The following is a 19,151-nucleotide window of genomic DNA, read 5'->3' as shown; positions in this document are numbered from 1 at the left end:
CTAAAATTACTTTTTGAGTTGCAAATTAGAAAATTCACAGATAACTTCTCATTCTCAGAGAAAGTACTTGAATGCAGAGCTTTAAGAGAGACTGAGAAATTTGTTTTTTTAACCGTGGAAATTCACAAAAACAAAGTCACATCAAAAGGCTAAACACACTCACATTTCATAACACTTTCAACCTGAATTTCATTTGACAGAAGTCCCACAACATTTAGAATTTTGAATTGTCTGAGCTTTTTTAGTAAGAGTCTCATTCTTTCGAAACACCAAGGATCCACTGGGAGAGATGAGTCAAGTATGGCTCAGCCTGAGAGCCTTTGCTCAAGACTGGTCCTAAGCTCTGCAACTCCGAGTTGAATTCCCTTTCGAAATTGCTGGTAAAAATGCGAAACCGGTATATTAGAACAAACCGTATTATGAAGTTCGAAAGTAATTAATGGAAACAGTTTTTGTGGAGAGGTTGATAAAAGGGTAAAGATTCACCAAGAAAATAAAGATACAGCTCCTGGTTACTACTTACAATATGGACTCTGTGACGGTTGCGTCTCTTATCATTGTCTTCTGGGAATGAGACTGGCTATTGATGTCGATGGACGATGATATCAGCCACTGTGTAGCTGCAGCATATTGGAGGCACACCGATTTCAACTTCTCCATTTTCTGTAGATATAGAAAAACATCACGCTGTTACTACTGCATTCAAAATTCTCTACTACATAGAGAAGTACATCAGTACGCTGATCCTGAGAAAAGATAACATTGACTGGAACAGCAACAAACCTTGAGGACATCAGGTAAAAGAAGCAAGCATCCTCTCAGACATTTATCAAGAAAGAAGTCGTGATGCTGTATCACCTGTAAGATGAAGGCACATTATTTCAATAAAGCATGTTTTCTCATACAATTATGACAAAGCAGACTCCTCCTGCACTTACCTCATCTACGCTCTTTGTCGATTGTAGCCTATCATGCATCACATGCCAATTTGGTTCGAGAACCTGAAAAGTCGTTCCACATAAGTGCAAGCAAATGCAACACTGGAAGAAATTGGAGAGCCAAAAAATGCGCTAAATGAAACAATCAAATCATGTCATAACTAATTACGTTTTGAATAAGCTTGGTGTGTTTTCTCTCAATTGTTCCATTATTCCATTATACTAGCAAACATAAAATTTTAAAACAAACACAAGAAAAAGAAAATTCACGACTTGCCTCGAATGTGAGATAATGTAGAAGGCTACTGATGAATTTAAGCATGCTACGGCAGAGAAGTGATGATCTACGAATTGCTGTACCGTTAGAGTTCATAGACCGAATCCCCTTTAGAATCACATAGCAGTTTGTTAAATCAGCAAATAAATTAAAAAGGTTTCGATAGAAACAAATTCCCAAGCTGGCAATATAATATTAGTTCATACTTGATGTATCTGCCAAGCACCACAGAGCTGGCGTTCCACATGTTTGCAGTGAAAAAGAAAGCGGAAAATCAACTGGTACTTTGACAGGGCTTTCTTTGATATGACAATAGATAATGGCCACTGAACCTGAAACACAAAGCCACAATCAACATATCAAACATCATTGACAGTTAAGCGGATACAAACAGGTAGCTGCAGACAAGGGAAGAGAAGAGCAAACCTTGTAGCTCAAGGAAAATGTCTCTAGACCTGTGATGCTCACTGGGTCTTCTATACTATTGCTATCAGAGTCCTTGTGCATTCCCAAAGTCGTAAGCAATGAAGCTCGATCCTAAGATATGAATGCAAAAAATGAGAACAACTTGTGTACAAACTTAGTTAATTGATCACATCCAGGAGGAAAAGACAAATTGACTGCTCACCACACAACAAGTCAAATCCTCGTGGCGAGGATCTGCTGCAGCCGCTGTAGTACGTAGAGCAAGATCTAGCAAAGACTAAATAATAAAGATATATTCAGAATCCAGAAAGTATAGAACCAAACAAATAAACAATGCGGACCAAAGTACCTGCAACTTTTCAACAGATATTCCATGCACTTTTTTGTTAAGCTCATCTCGAGCGATGTCCATAAAATGAACCAAGAAATCACCCTATAGTTTATTACATTGTTATACCAAAAAAATAATTAGAAATTAAACAGATGATAAATTATCAATCACATAGATAAATTTGTGCCTAGAAAAGTATAATAACTCTGAAGATCCATAAGTAGAAACAGTATACCTGATCGAGAAGAAGATAGTGCTTTATAGAACGAAGCCTTCCAATGAGGTCATACTGAATCATACACTAATGGTCAGTGCATTTACACGGAATGACATCAAAGAAGCAGTCATCATAACACAATTAGTTACCTTATCCTTGATGAGACTAACAAGCTCTTTACTGGCAAATTCGTGAGCAGCCTTTATGCATTCAAGATAGTGATGATTTGAACCAAATATTGTTAGCTTAGATCTCTCTGAGATTGGGACCTGTCAAAAATAACAGTCAATATCATAAACACTGTTAACTGTTTTAATTACAAGAAAAATTCGTCCACACTCATACCTGAACATTGTGCCCACATTCTCTCATAACGTTTAGATATTTCCCAGTGGTCAATATTGTTGCAGCAATGTTTGCAAGGAAGCCAGGAATAGTCTCCTTGAGGCTGTATCTTTGGCTCCAATATTTAGCCGTAGAGTCCTGACTGAGGCTCTCCTGCACAAAAGAAACTTGAAATTGTAAGGTCAAGCAATTGACAATTGTGCAGGCGAGCTGAGCAAAAAAAAAAAAAAACAAAGTACCTTTTTAAGTGACCTGTTCTCAGCAATGAAAAACTCCCCATACGGATCATCAATGATCCCTTCATAGACCCACCTAAATTGAACACCAAGTACAAGTCAGTCGACGGATGAGATTAGAGAAAGAAAGAGGCATGGGAAATCAACCTTTCCAATATGCTCAGGTATGCATTGCTTGCACACTCGGTCATTTTCTCTAACAATGACCTCACTGAGTTATCACCCGCCATCGCTTTAGCCTAGGCATAACAGTCGTCGAGGTTAGGACATAATAATTCAAAGGGTATTTTTATAACCAGAGCAAGAATTTACCTGGCTCTGCAAGAGATTAAGCACAGCAGAACCCACAAAATTCTTTGCCGAAGCCTGATGAATTACTGCAGCCAATGCGCGCATGGATCCCATCATGGGCTGAGAGGTACACAAACAATCAATCAGCTTTACTTTTTACAGAATTTATAGCTTGGATTAAACAACAAAACAAACAAACAATCAAGACGGACCTGACAGTAAAACCATAATCCTTGGAGAGAAAGTCTTCCAAGTCGAAACTGATGTTCCAGTTGTGCCACCATAGCTTGATAATCCTAGTAAAAGAACGGATGGTTAAAATACTTTCAGCATTAGCAAAGAATGTTGTCAAATTACCTCAACGCTAACAAGGAATGATAGCTCTCAGTTCAAACAATGCAATAGATATTGGTTAGACACAAAACAATGTGAACCAAAAAAAAAAAAACTCAAAACTCAACATGTGAAATGGGAAGAAGGAAGGCAGCAAGAGCTATTCATGTCACTTTAGATGTTCATATATATACAAATATGCACACTCCGAGATGTGATAAAGACACCAATAGTTCTAAATTGAACTTTCCAAGCTTATGCTTTTAGTTAACTAAGTAAATCCCCAAAGTTGACTATCAATTTGTGGAATGTATATCCAGTTCGCTTCCCCCACATGAAACAGTAAGGGAAAGAAAAACAACTCAACAAACAATGCAACACAGTTACCACAAAGGTAGCAACCTATATCACATACAAGGAGGAGTGCCCTGAGTGCAGCTGCGAATGCATGGTTGACTAGCCCGTTCTTGAACTGCGAGCTTGACTCCACAAATTGGTCGATCAACAGAAAGCATTCACATAGAGGGAATATTCTTTTCGCCAATTCCTGCAAAATTTGAATATACTTACAATGTTATAATTTCTTATAGCATCTCTAAATAACATGGTTAAAATCACAGGTTTTCAGCAGTTGATTACTGTAGATCATCTTGCTTAAAAATGTTCGGAATAAGAACTACAATTTATTGTGTTGAGTACTACTTGCCTGTAACGCCAAATCCATAGATGGATCAACTTGGAAAGCTATACTCTCCTCCTTGCCATGAAATCTTTTAATTGATATATATCTCCCTTCAATTCCAACCATCGCAGACAAGAGATCATCAATGACAATAAGTTCCTGCACACCAAAAGGTTTAAAATGAAGTTACTGGAGCAGACATAAACATAAGAGGATGATACCAAGTCCCAACCTAGCCTAGTAAGTTCCACAATTTATTTGCATCAGACCAATTACTCTATAGTCTATGCCACAAAAAGGAGAAGTCATCTCTATCTACAAATTAACGCCAACTTGTAAAAACTAAACACTTCAAAACCAAATTTTAACTATCTCAAGGTAACAGAATAAATGGAAGCCAAGAGAAGAAAAGAAAGGACAAGAACACAAACCTGAACCGGTGTGTCATAGCAGCCTATAGCCTGGTCTACTCCAGAATTGCTGAAACCAAATGAATCATGGACAAAACACAAACATAAAGATTAGTCTAAAGTAATCAACTTTCAGCATAGAAACAACTCAGAATACCTAGACGAGTCCGGAGTAAACCGCTTTGAATCATCAAATCTAGAGCTTGCCCTCGTTTCCTGAGATTAAAAAAAAAACAAAACCCATTGTCAAAGCTAACAACTTTATTCTCTTTATAAAGTTAAACAAACCAAAAAAAAAAAAAGAAGTCGAAAATTCAAATTTGATTCGAGAGAATTACAGAACAAATCCAAAAAAAGATCTAGAGATGGAGCAACCTGGTGGAAGCGGCCGGTGAGGAACGGCCTGTCTTGGTTCCAGCGAGGAGTCGTAGGGCACGAGATTGGCGTCATTGGTTCCATTGCTTCGCTTCTCCTTCACTGACTGCAACTAAAAAGCTTTATGGGCTAAAGGAAAAAGAGACACAGATCAGTTAACCATCCCGGTTTTCTTTAAACCATAAAATCATACGTTGGTAAACGTACGGTTTGAAAGGACCGGAATTTCAATTCGAGACCAAATTCAAAAAAAAATCAAAACGCTGTGCGTTTAAGAAGATAATTAAAAAAAGGTCTGGGATGAAATATAATAAATTAAAAGTTTGAGGTTGAAAAAAAAAAAAAAATCCGGGGTAAAAAATATAAGAACTAAAAGTATAGGATAAAAAAATGTAACCTATCAGACAACCGTGCGACCACCCTAGCGAGGTCAAGACCATGCTAGGTAGCGATCCTCTACGGCGCAGAGACTCCGAGGAGAATCGTAGCCGTTAATCACACTCAAATCGCACAGCCATGAATCATCATCAGGTTTTAAAGGCCTGTCTCCTTAGAAATCAAAGACACAGAAGTTCTCCCTATAGAACAGATCCTGTTCAAGTAAGGTCGTGACCACTGATGCTTCCTAAACATATATAAACAAGCCAACTCTTCTTTGAGTTTCCGATGTGGGACTGTCGTTTTCCCACTTATTCAGGTAATTAATAAAAGAGAACAGAATTAGATCTTGAAAAATCATCACGAGTTTGGTTTCAATGTTGTGATTTTTTTTCAGGAGGAGATGACTACTACACTCGCGTTTGGAGTATCAAATCTGGTCAACTTCTGTCTGAGAATAAAATTCTTTAACACAGTTCCTTCAGTTGTGTGTTGGTCTTCTGTTGAAGGTAACTTACTTACACAATGATCCTTCTCCTGCTTCTTTACGTTTTTCTTATTTATCTTATGTGGAATCAGAAACTTGTAATGTTGGATTTTTCAGGGCAAAGAGACTTGAAAGATGGCGGCATTGTCCATGGGGGCATGGCTTGGATCGCATAAAGGGATATTCAACATGTTTTAAGACATTCACAGCTTAACAAGAGGTTGCAAGAGATTCATATTCCAATCGATACCAGCAGCAACCGTCGTGATCTTGAGGATACAACAGTTTTCCTTTAGCCTTGTAACAGACTAACAGTAGTAGTAGAATCAGTTGCTATGAAATTGTAGAAAGTTGCTTTGAAATTGTAGAAACTCCAGTTTTTGAAAGATATAACAGCAAAGACTTGCTTGTGGAATCTAATCTCGTGTTCATAGAAATTGTCAACTATTTTGACTACGGTCCTCCATGTCCATTTTACTCATAGGGTGAATTTGCTCAATATATAATAGAGGAAAGAATTAAGAATATAGCAATTCTACGGTAGCATTCGGCAGATGGAACAATTTGCACATAAATATGACTGAAATCTCTTTCTAAGCGCGTGCAAGTGAAGTTATTGACACTCCAAAATTAAAGCTATCATACTATAGTCAATCACACAAACACAAATGAATTAACTAGTTACAAGGTTGAGTTTCATCCACTACGTGACTATATTATACATGATTATGATATAGTATAGAATACTCGATACAATCACATAATTTTGTATATATGAAATTATTTTTTATTAATAAGATTCAGAAGGTGTAAGAATACATATGATATGAATCATTAAATCATTAATCACTTGAATGTTTCTGTAATAAAATAGAACTTAACAAAAACACTTTAAAAAATGAAACATATTTATGTTATATTCTATGTTCCTATTAAAATAGAATAATGCACTGCAATTGTAATTGTTTTTCTCCAGAAGTTATCATATCTGTAGAAATCAAAGTGGATTAACAGTTCATTCATTGACCTCATGTATCGATCATTGATGCATTCAATTGATATGAACGAAGCCACCGCCGATCTCTGCTTACCACCATTGTTGGAGCCATCGTCGTTACTGCTTATTCTCAATGACTCTTTTTTATTATTTCATTCTTCATGTGAGTTATATATGAGTTATGTTTATTTGTAATCCTTACATAACAAACAAAATATCAAAAAAATCATGTGGTTAATGAAACATACGCACTGGATAGTTTTGTCATTAATACATAATATATAGACAATATCGTAGCCATCAACTTGTTATGTGTATAGACTTAATATTTTTTCCTGTTATGCACATGTTCCCTAATTTCCCTTACTCATATATGTTAGGTTGTTCTTGTGTAAGGCAAACAAATCATAAGCTCTTCCACAATCTCCTCGCTACAAGTCAGATTTACCGAAGCCTTCTCATCCATATACTTGTCAACTGTTTTTACTTGACTTCAACTTTTCTTGAATATCTGTCCACTTAACAAACTCCACAAGTAAAAGATTCTCAAACTGTTCCCTGTGAAAAATCATGAATAATTATGTTTTGAATGTTAATACGTGACTAACAATTGCGTAGCTTAAAAAACAAATTAAGTGATGATTGGTTTAACTCTAGATATAGAATTTTGTTGTAGGATTCATTTAGTCTGTAGATTTTATTATTGTAACTGTATGTTTTTTTTTTCTGTATAAAATACCTACTACAACTTTTAAATCATTTTAATAGTTGTTTTAAGAAAAATAAATAAAAGATGGTGTAATTTTGATTTTAGGATTCATTAAATTATTATATTCTGATTGAAAAACAAACACTATAAAAATGTTGTAGACTTTATCATAACGGGTTAAGAGCTTAAGATTCTTAATTTACAGTTGCATAAAATTAAAGAATTTTATCTTTACATGTTCATTCTCAATAACACTACAAACGAGAACAATAACTAATATTAAAAAAGCGTTGAAAAAATCAAGTTCTAATAATTGTTTGATTTCAAGTCCGTTTAAGACAGATTCTTCTTCAGCTATGGTTTCCAGCTTCGGTTTCTTAGACTTCGAATTCGAGATTCTATGCATAAACTCCGCCGCCGAAAACTCATCAATGTCTTCTAAACTCATCAGCTTAGATCCCGCCGACATCATCTTGACGTCATCCTCTCCCTCCGGCGAAATCCTTCCGTTGTGACAGTGTTTCACGGCTGTTTTGACTCGTCGGCGCTGTTGTTTCTTGGCGGCTAGAAATAACCGAGCCATCATTAATTCAAAATAATCTTCAATCACTATGTAATTTAGATTATATTTGTTCTGTATAGAATCTTTATATATAAAGTTAGATTTTTCTCTTCTTATGACAAGTGGCAAGGGGGTTTGATGACATGTGTCTTTCATATTTTTTTTTTACATTTTAAATCCTTTTTCTTATAGATTATTGCAATTTAGCGAAGTACTTTCTAATTATGCACTATTTACTCTTTTAATATTAACCATCTTTGTATAAAATTTGATAATTTATTTTATTGGTCACTAAAATTCAAGATGAATAAAAAATAAATAAATAAAATAAATAAATAAATAATTTTAAATATTTTTTATTATTTTTGTTATTTTATCATTTTCTATTATTTTATGATGAGAGGATTCATGATGAGGAAGAAGAGAAGCATGACGAGCAAAACCAAGATAAACTTATGTATGCAGACTCTCACAACAGGATATGTATGATTCGGGAAGAGGCGGTCGGTATGGATATCGAGGAAGAGGTCGTGGTAGATTTGGATATCAACAAAACAGATATTATAGGCAAGAGAGAGACACATCAAAGGTTGAGTGTTACCGATGTGATAAGATAGGTCACTTCGCTCAGAACTGCCCTACAACTTCCACAAATAACCAAACTAATAAGAAAAAACTAGAATACAACACATAATCTAAACCTACAACTTCCACAACCAAAAGAAAAAAACCAATTATACTATAGTAACACTAACTCAATAAAAGTTTGGAGCCGGAAAAAGATCAACAAAGAAAACTAACTTACCTCATCTTACCAATAATATCATGGATAGAACAAGCAGATGTTAGAAAAGATAAAAGGATATTCATTCTGTTCCAAAATATTTGATGTTTTGAGTGTATGAACAAGAATTAAGGTATACACTTTTTTCTAAAAGAAACATTAAAAATATAAATCAAAATTAATTCATCCAATCCTTAAAAATAAATATAAAACATCAGTGGTCACACAGTTTTCAATAAAATTTAAATTAATATAAAATATCAAAACATCATCTATTTTGAAACATCATAACTTTTCTAAAACATCATCTATTTTGGAACAGAGGGAGTAAAATATAAGACAAAACATTCCTCCGAGCTCAAAGGAGCGTGATCAAGCACCAACCCAAAAAACCCAAAAAACCAAAAAGGTCAGAGAAAGAATAATCATCAGGAGACCAAAGTCACCACGAAACAAGAAGACACATGCCACAAGCACCGGAATCACAACCACCAGCTAAAAGGTAAGAAACACCTCATAAACTAAACAAGCACATACAAGACGTTTATGCCAGCGAAGAACCACAAAGCTCTAAGTAGAAGAGACCAAAGCTCCAAAGACTAACTCCGCACACCTACACCAAGGAAAGTAAGAGAAGAAAAGAAACAACCTGAGGGAGGGAGAATGGAAGTCTACCACCAAAAAACAAGAGCTCAAACTTTAGACTAGAAATAACCTTCCAAGCACATAAAGCATACACAGAAGAAAACACTATCCAAACCTGGAGTAGCAAATATGGCGAAAAAGAGCCACCAGAGAAGCGAGCAGCAATGAAAGGTGCAACAAGATGAGAGAACAAAGATAGAAAAGGAGACGAAACAAAATCATCAAACCATGGAGCCATCCTCGAGATATGATAAAGAGCATAGAAGTCAGATCACCAAAAACCAGATCTTGAAAACCAAGACGAGCAGAGACTATCGACGGCAAGTCAACGAGAGGAAGACAACATCAAAGACAACTGAACTCTGACCCAACCCAACAAGATATAGTTCCTAAAATTAGTCAAAATCTAAAAAAGAAGAGGACCAATATTGACCAAAACAACCTACAACACAGTGAAAAACAACCGCACAATTGCGAATTTGTAAGCATGATCTATAACAAATACCAGATAATATCACAAGAGATGAATGTGAGGAAAAACAAGAACACAAAGGTGAGTCTTTTCTCAGTGATGGCGAGAAGCACCGCACACCGGAAAGGTAAGCGAATTACATAGATGAGGACGACTCAGGGTCAAAATATGGAGAGTGAGCAAAAAACATTTTAAAAGAGTAATGTTCAAAAATGTGACAAATTAAAATACAATTCTGACGCTAAAACCATCAATCTTAAAATTAACAAATGCCTAAATGCAAAGTTATTAAAATTCAATATAATTTACATTAAAAGCTCACTTCACCACACAATTACTATTATACACACAACAACGCATTATTGAAAAACAAACACATAATATATTAACATATTACCTAATACTACATAACACAATAAAACATCAAATAATTCTCTTTACAAATAAGAAAGACCACTTAATTACATCATCCAAAAAATCATATCTAACAGCAATAAAATAATATTCCGCGCGAAGCGCGGACACCCTTCTAGTAAAAACTAAATTCAACCAAAATAATGTCATTCAACCATATAATGTCAGTTTTTTTTTTTTTTTTTTTTTGATCAAACCAAACTTCATAAAACTTAATTCGTAACCGAGTTTACACCCCTCGAGGGGCATGTCAGTTTTTATTCTATACAGAACAAATATAATATAAATTACATCGTGATTTTAATTGAAGATTATTTTGAATTAATGATGACTCTGTTTTTTTGGTCAACATAAACATATTCGATTGACACTAACCAAACTAAAAACTTTGTGCGTATGTGAACAGAATAGGAAGGCTGACCCCATATATGTCCTTGTATTATGAGTCCCTTAGTATAAGAGCATCTCCAATAGGAGGTTCTACCCATTAGAGTTCTAAACATTTATATGTGTGTATGTATATAAATGTTTAGAACTCTAATGGGTAGAACCTCCTATTGGAGATGCTCTAAGAACATTCACAATGGGAGCTCTTGAAGGATTCTTTAGCGAGTGTGGAGCGTATTTTCTTAGAATTTGTGCAAAAAATAGTGTTTAAAATTCTTTGGTAAGGATTGATCGTTACACTGTTCACGGGCCCCATTGACTACGTGGCGGCCCGTGAATGATCATTTTTTTTTTTTAAATTCAAAATATCCAAGATTAATCTGAAATGCCCTTGTCGCTAAGGACTCCAATGAGTCTCACCGTTGCGCATACAATTATCAGGAGTAACAAGAGGGTTTTTAAAGTGATGAGCCTCATATTTTGAGTAAAAATCGGTAACAAAGAAGATGAAATAAGGATCGCTTTTGTCATGATCCTTGTGCGGGTCCCACTGACATGTGGCGGCCCACAATTGATTTCCTTTTTAATTTTTTTTTTAAAAAATAAATAAATAATAAGAAATTCAAAAACCAGTTATACGGATAATCATGGTCCAAGGGGTTTATGTCATGTGTTTGTAGTTATCTTTTTAGATTTAATTTCTGAACCTTATCCTAATTTTTTTTTTTTTTTTTTGGGATAACGTTGTGTAAATGAGAATATTCTAATAGGCAATGTTAATTTGATGTTTTTCCACTTTATAAGGTGACCATAGAATATTATTATGATATCATACCATGTTTTTGGTCAACATTAAGATATTATACAATCTTTTTGGGTTAACAACATGACTAGTCAGATATTTTAGATTTATGTCCTTAAACGAATATAAACAATATCTTACATAACTAGTCATGATTCTTTCTATGTTTTGTTTGAATATGCTATAAAGTATTCACTGTAAACATCTATATAATCCCTGACATAGTTTCATCTTAAAGCCATCCAAAACTAAAAGCATATTCATTTTTTCTCAATTTCACATCGACAAAGAATCCAAAGAAAATGAAGAATCTCACACTTTTTGTTGCTATAATTCTTTTTTCAAGCTGTGTCACATCTCAATTCCGCGACCCAACAGATGACGAAGAGCTCCAATGGTCGGGTTACTCTCAGGCGCCCTCGGCTACCCACAAACACAGCCCACATCGGGAATTAAAGGAGTGTTTTTCCAGTTACAAGATGGTAACAAAATGTTTGATGAAGACGTTATCCAAAAACCCAACAGTTGGTTCTGAATGTTGCGCCACGATCAAGACGTTGAATGAAAATTGTAAGCATACGGTTTTCAAAACCTTCCGTAACCCTTTTGTTAACAACTATGTCGAGAAACATTGCTCTAGCTACAGTGCTCCTGCTCCGGCTTAGAGTTCATCTAAAAAATATATTATAAATAAATCTCTTGTATTGTGTAACTTTTTTTTGCTTATTTTTGCACATTATAAAGCGATGATACAAAGTTTAATTACAAAATTATTATAATAAATAAATCTATGTATCGATCAAGAGTTAATTACTACTAGATTGTGTAACATTTTTTTTTTGGCTTATTATTGCACATTATAAATGATGATACAAGTTCAATTATAATTAGTTTTTTTATTTGAAGATAATTAGCAACACTATTATAAGCCAAATATTATGCATTTACTAGACTCATTAATCATATTTGTAATGGATGAAAAACTAATAACAAAAACACAGAAACTTTATTCAAAATGTCGCAATAATATCAAAAAATATTACAAGTACTAATCAAATTGTTCAACAACAATAAAGTGAAAACCTTCAAATCTCCGAATTAGTGCAGATGCATTATTGATAGCAGTCCAAATATAAGTTCTAATTTGATTATATTGTTTTTAGTTTACTGAATAAACAAAAAAAAGTTCCCCCAGTCCGTAATATTTTTGTTTTTGTTTTTTTTTTTAGTATTGTGCTTCCAACTACATATGATGCTAGGTCAGCCACCGTGTACTATTAGTTTAAAGATCAAAAAACTTAAATAAAATATTAAATTTATACTATTTTATGAATCTTTCAATTTCTTAATTTTTACCGTTTATTGATTTAAAGACATTATTTTGGATGACAACATTAATATTTTTTATTTTAAAATATGTTGTTATCTTTAACCAGTTTTTATTATATTAATTTATAAAACTTTGTGCATCTTCCAAGCGTCATTCTCAATTTTTTTCTTAATTAAATAAAAAAAATACAACTTTTAATATTAAGTGATGTTATTAAACCAAATTTTTGGAATTATCAAAACCAAAAAATTTCAAATAAATCAAAAGCATAAGAATGTTAAACCAAACCCAATTTTATATATTATATATATTAATCAGAGTAAATAAAATTATTGGTATATATATATATAATTATACTGTAACATACCTCCATAATAATTGTATAAACACTCAAACAGACCAATCATATTGACAAACAAAACATTAATATATAATGCATAAGATAAGAACATTTTATATTTATTGTTATTTTCATTTCTAAATGTTATAATTGAGAAAATAAGCTATAGTAAATCTATATTTTTACTTTAAAATAGAGATTGATATTTTCCTATAAAATAGTATTTCTTTATTACAAAATCATAATTTGTTATTATTAAATAATCTTTTAACTTTCAAACTTTAATATTATAACTAATAAAAATCATTTTAGAAAATGCAGTTTATAAAAAAAGAGAATCACATTTTTCTTTACATTTTAAATTAAACAACGTTATAATTCTGTGAAACTCTTGAAAACATTAAAATTAAATAAAGTTAATTTTAATGTTTATAAATACTGTATAAGGTACTTGTTGTAAATCAAATTTTTTTTTTTGAAAATATTCTCTTTTGGATACTGGTATTTTGAAAATATTTAAAAAATATAATTTAATTCCCAATATAAAATAATATAAAAAATTTTAAATTAAATAACAAATAAATTTTATTCTATTAACTGAATATTAAGAAAAAAAATTAAAATACCACGAAAACCATAAGAACAATAATACAAATAAAAATGAAAGTACAAAGAAAAATAAAAATGAAATGAAAATACCACGAAAAAATCATATTAACATACAAATATAAATGAAATTAAAGATATTTAATTAGTCTAATTAAAATTGTTTATTAAAACTATTGATTTAACCTAAAATCATGGAGAAGATGACAAGTAAACAAATTCACTTATCAAATAATAATATTAATAGATAAATATTTTATACCATATTTTTGGTCATTAAGATATTATACAATTTTTTGGGTTAACAACATGCAAATTTTATAGATTTATGTCCTTAATTGAATAATAACAATTTCTTACATAACTGGTCATGATTCTTTTCTATGTTTTGTTTGTATGTGCTATAAAAGTATTCATTGTAAACTTCTATATAAACACTGACGTAGTTTCATTTTAAAGTCATCCAAAACTAAAAGCATATTCACTTTTTCTCAATTTCACACCGACAAGTAATCAAAAGAAAATGAAGAATCTCACAATTTTTGTTGCTATGGTTCTTTTTTCAAGCTGTGTCACATCTCAATTTCTTGACCTAACAGATGGCGAAGAGCTCCAATGGTCGGGTTACGCTCACGCGCCCTCGGCTATTAACAAACACAGCCCAAATCAGGAATTAAAGGAGTGCTTTTCCAGTTACAAGATGGTAACAAAATGTTTGATGAAGACGTTAACCGGAAAACCAACCGTTGATTCTGAATGTTGCGCCATGATCAAAACATTGAATGAAAATTGTAAACATACGGTTTTCAGATCGTTCCGTAACCCTTTCGTTAACAACTATGTTAAGAAACATTGCTCTAGCCACGATGCTACTGCTCCTTCTCCGGCTTAGAGTTTATTTGAAAAATATCATAAATAAATCTCATTTCTCGATCAAAAAAGTTTACTACTTCATTGTGTAACTTTTCGTTTGATTATTGTTGCACATTATAAAAGTTCAATTATAATAAGACTGTTTTTATTTGAAGATAATTAGCAAGTCTATTATAAGCCAAATATTATGCATTTACTAGACTCACCAATCCTATTTGTAATGGATGACAAACTAATAACAAAAACACAGAAACTTTATTCAAAATGTCGCAATAATATCAAAATATATTCAAGTATTAATCAAACGAAACTTTAATTGTTCAACAACAACAAAGTAAAAAACCTTCAATTTCCGAATTAATGCAAATGCATTATTGATAAAGCAGTCCAAACATTTTCATCATATATTACTTAGTTAACAGATACCATTTGTCGTCTTCCTGTCGGAAACAAACTTCTTCCAGCCATTGATGATCTTTCTCTGCTTCTCCATATCGCTTTTCTTCACCGTCACCATCAAGTTATCGCCGTCAGCTTCACTCTTCTCCTCTCCTCACTACAAGAAAACAGCGGCATACTGAGGAAAAAAATCGTCGGTATGTCGTCGGAATAACGCTATTCCAACGACATACCGACGAAAAAAGTCATCGGAAATAACTCCTCGGAAATTCATCTTTCCTCGGAAATTCCTCGGAAATTTCCGACGGAATTCCGAGGAAATGAATTTCCTCGGAATATTCTGAGGACTTTTTTCGTCGGAAATTCCTCGGAATATTCCGAGGAAGATGTCGTCGGAATATTCCGAGGGATACACTTCCTCGGAATATTTCCAAAATAAAAAAAAAAATTATAAATTTATTTTTTTAAATTGAAATTCAAAAATATAAAATTAAAATTGAAATAGAAAACATATTTAAAATACAAAAATAATAAAATAGTTTTTATAAATAAAAAAAAATGTTTTATAAATACAAAATTAGTTTTAATAAATATAAATATTTTTATAAATATGAAATCATCTTTTTATAAATACAAAATAGTTTTTATAAATACAAAAAATAATAAAATAGTGTTTATAAATCAAAAAAATGTTTTATAAATACAAAATTAGTTTTAATAAATATAAATATTTTTATAAATATGAAATCATCTTTTTATAAATACAAAAAATAATAAAATAGTGTTTATAAATCAAAAAAATATTTTATAAATACAAAATTAGTTTTAATAAATATAAATATTTTTATAGATATGAAATCATCTTTTTATAAATACAAAATAGTTCTTATAAATACAAAAAATAATAAAATAGTGTTTATAAATCAAAAAATGTTTTATAAATACAAAATTAATTTTAAAATATGAAATCATCTTTTATAAATCCAAAAATCGAATTTATATACAAAGAATGTTTTGTATATTTAAAAATAGTTTTTATAAATACAAAAATAAAAAAAATAGTGTTTATAAATAAAAAAAATGTTTTATAAATACAAAATTAGTTTTAATAAATATAAATATTTTTATAAATATGAAATCATCTTTTATAAATCCAAAAATCGAATTTATATACAAAAACGTTTTGTAAAATCGAATTTATATAGAAAAAACTTTTTGTAAATACAAAAATAATAAACAATTTATAAAACAAGTTCTAAATCAATTCAACACAACCAAATCACAATTCTAAACCTATTACACAACAAATCACAATCCTACCCAATCACCCTAACAAAAATCTATCAAAAAACTTCTAAAATCATCAAATCTACTTAAAAACCTAACAAATAGGACCTAAGAGAGTGGGATAGGGTCCTTACATGATTTGTAAGGGAATGGAAAGGATTCGCCGGAGAGATCGTCGCGAGAGAAGGTGGAGAACGCCGGAAGGAGAGAGAGATCGCCGGAGAGGAAGAAGGGAGAAATGGGGAAGAAGATACGGTTCGAGTTTATAAAACCTTCGGTCTGACGGATATTTTCCGTCGGAATTCCCTCAGTATTTTCAATTTCAATTTTCGCGAAATATTTGGCGGCTTGTTTACCCGGTTAAATGAAAATATTCCGATAAAATTCCGACGGCCACTTAAATATCCGTCGGAATTTCCTCAGAATATTTTCATTAATTCGAGGAAAAAGAATATCCTGTGCATATATTTCTATTAATTTATATTGTTCCTCGGAATTTCCTCGGAATATTCCGAGGAAATACCGAGGAACTAGTGTTTGGGGTTTCAAAACATCAATTTTTTTTGCCGTATTTCATTTCTTATACAATTGTAATGCATACCATTGAGGATTCTTTGTATAGATGAGCATAAACCATGAAATAACAAATTTCAAAACGAATTGTAAGTATTCCATTTACCGTTCATTAAAGTGTATAAGTGTTTCTCTTATGTTGTAGGGATTTCGTTCATACAATCGGAAAAGTGTTTATTATAGGGTAAGGAACAAATTTTTGACTTCATAATGAACGTAAGACACTTAATAAGGGTTATATAGGTGTTATTCAAACCGCAAAACGTTGTTTTCGGTTTAAAAACCCTATTTCCTCGGAATTTCCTCGGAATATTCCGAGGGAATTCCGAGGAAACCCTTTTCTTCCTCGGAATTCCGTCGGAATATTCCGAGGAAATTCCGAGGAACTAGTGTTTGGGGTTTCAAAACGTCAATTTTTTTTTTAAAACGGATCGATCGATGGATATATGTCCAAAAACGCATCGATCGATCACTAAGATGGACCAAAGCGTAACAATGTGATCGATCGATGAGATTATCCCATCGATCGATCTAGGATATCAAGTGTTCCTCGGAATTTCCTCGGAATATTCCGAGGAAATTCCGAGGAACTACAGTTTTGGGTTTCAAAATCTCGAATGTTTTTTTATAAACGCATCGATCGATGGATTTATGTCCAAAAACGCATCGATCGATCACTAAGATAGACCAAAGCGTAACAATGTGATCGATCGATGGGTATATGTCCAAAAACGCATCGATCGGTCACTTGTTCGTCGAAATTTCCTCGGAATTTTGTGAGGAACACATTTCTCCTCGGAATTTCCTCGGAATATACCGACGGATTAATGTTTCCTCGGAATTCCGTCGGTATATTCCGAGGAAATTCCGAGGAAACCCAAAATTTGGGCTTCCTCGGAATTTCCTCGGAAATTCCTCAGGAAATTCTGAGGATTTCATTTTCCATCGGAATGTCCGTCAGAATACCGATGTTTTCTTGTAGTGCCTAGCGAAATTTTATGGATTACTCGTGAAGGAAGCTCATCGAGCTCACGCATCACTTTCTCAATATCGATTACAAATCTCTCAGCGAGTGTTCTTGAAAAATCTTCTCTGATGACCACTAGAAGAACTGTTATGTGTTGTGCGTTAGGAGGCATTGTATACGCCGGTACTATCCATCCGTACCTACATTTCAATATATAAACAGACAAGTTTTCGATACATCATATTCAAACACAAATCTAGTTACTTATTTTTATGAATCTTTGAAGTATCAATTAACGTCTAACTTATGTATTTACTCTCAAGTGCATGAATCATATCAAAGTGAAACCTTTCGAAATGTGAAAGAGTATTTGAGATATTAGAGCATCTCCATTGCTAAACTTTTCAAAAAATAATTACAAATTTTTTTATATATTTTCATTCACTTATATAATTATTTTAAGGAATTATTGTTTATCAAATGACACCTGTCTTTAGAATATTTCATAGAGTTTCTGTCTCAAATAAAAACTAACCTGCGAACATGTCGGAGATTTCGAACTCAGTGTGAGAGCTGCTATCTTTCAAGGAGAAAGCGACAAGCGGCACTCCCTCGTTCTTTGATACGATGTTGAACGTTTCTGTCTTCTCAAGTCCATTCCTTAGCATGATCATATTCTCTCTACAATTCTCCGTCACGTTTCTATAACCTTGTTTGATAAATTTTATTTTACTAAGGAATGTCTAATTACTTATAGCATTAGCACCACGATATATAGTATTTACAGTAGTAGTAGAATCAGTTGCTTTTGAAATTGTAGAAAGTAGCTTAGCAGTGTAGAAAACTCCAGTTTCGAAGAGACTTGCTCGTAGAGTTACAGTCTCGTGTTCATGGAAATTATCAACTATTTTGACTACGTTTCTCCATGTCCCTTTACTCATATCTGTTTGTTTCTTGTGTGACCCATTTGTGCAAACGAATCCTAAGCTCTTCCAGAGTCTCCTTACTACAAGTCAGATTTAGTGAAGCCTTCTCTTCCACAGACTTGTCAGCAAAATTCTCATCACCAGATCATTACCTTCACATGATGTAACTTACATAGAATTTTGTTGTAGGATTCATTTAGTCTGTAGATTTTATTATTGTAACTGTATGTTTTTTTCTGTATAAATACCTATATACTACAACTTTTAAATCATTTTAATAGTTGTTTTAAGAAAAAAAATAAAAGATGGTGTAATTTTGATTTTAGCATTCATTAAATTATTAATTAAATAC

The 19,151-nt window shown here is 32.5% G+C and overlaps 1 protein-coding gene, 1 long non-coding RNA gene and 1 other non-coding gene across 3 annotated transcripts; 1 reads left to right on the top strand and 2 right to left on the bottom strand.

The window, feature by feature from the left end:
• Positions 1–87: 87 nt before the first annotated feature.
• LOC106386337 (gamma-tubulin complex component 2) lies at positions 88–5,109 on the bottom strand. Its single transcript, XM_013826192.3, has 21 exons — positions 4,862–5,109; positions 4,644–4,702; positions 4,508–4,556; positions 4,101–4,235; positions 3,810–3,941; positions 3,274–3,357; positions 3,083–3,181; positions 2,918–3,009; positions 2,774–2,846; positions 2,535–2,687; positions 2,339–2,458; positions 2,208–2,261; positions 1,991–2,074; positions 1,844–1,918; positions 1,642–1,752; positions 1,422–1,547; positions 1,216–1,323; positions 939–1,001; positions 784–858; positions 524–663; positions 88–377 (listed from the first exon to the last, which is right to left on the bottom strand). Exons 1-21 carry the CDS (start codon positions 4,943–4,945, stop codon positions 254–256), a joined length of 2,040 nt encoding a protein of 679 aa, XP_013681646.1. The 5' UTR covers positions 4,946–5,109; the 3' UTR covers positions 88–253.
• A 146-nt stretch (positions 5,110–5,255) lies between these two features.
• LOC125584971 lies at positions 5,256–5,471 on the bottom strand. The gene has a single exon (XR_007321864.1). It is a non-coding gene; the product is annotated as a small nucleolar RNA U3 (small nucleolar RNA).
• LOC106386338 lies at positions 5,262–8,753 on the top strand. Its single transcript, XR_001277468.3, has 3 exons — positions 5,262–5,558; positions 5,637–5,748; positions 5,844–8,753. It is a non-coding gene; the product is annotated as an uncharacterized LOC106386338 (long non-coding RNA).
• The last annotated feature ends 10,398 nt before the right edge of the window (positions 8,754–19,151 follow it).

Source organism: Brassica napus, chromosome C3 (genome assembly GCF_020379485.1).
Source record: "Brassica napus cultivar Da-Ae chromosome C3, Da-Ae, whole genome shotgun sequence".
In the NCBI taxonomy this organism is placed as follows: domain Eukaryota; kingdom Viridiplantae; phylum Streptophyta; class Magnoliopsida; order Brassicales; family Brassicaceae; genus Brassica; species Brassica napus.
This window is presented reverse-complemented; position numbering and strand designations above follow the sequence as displayed.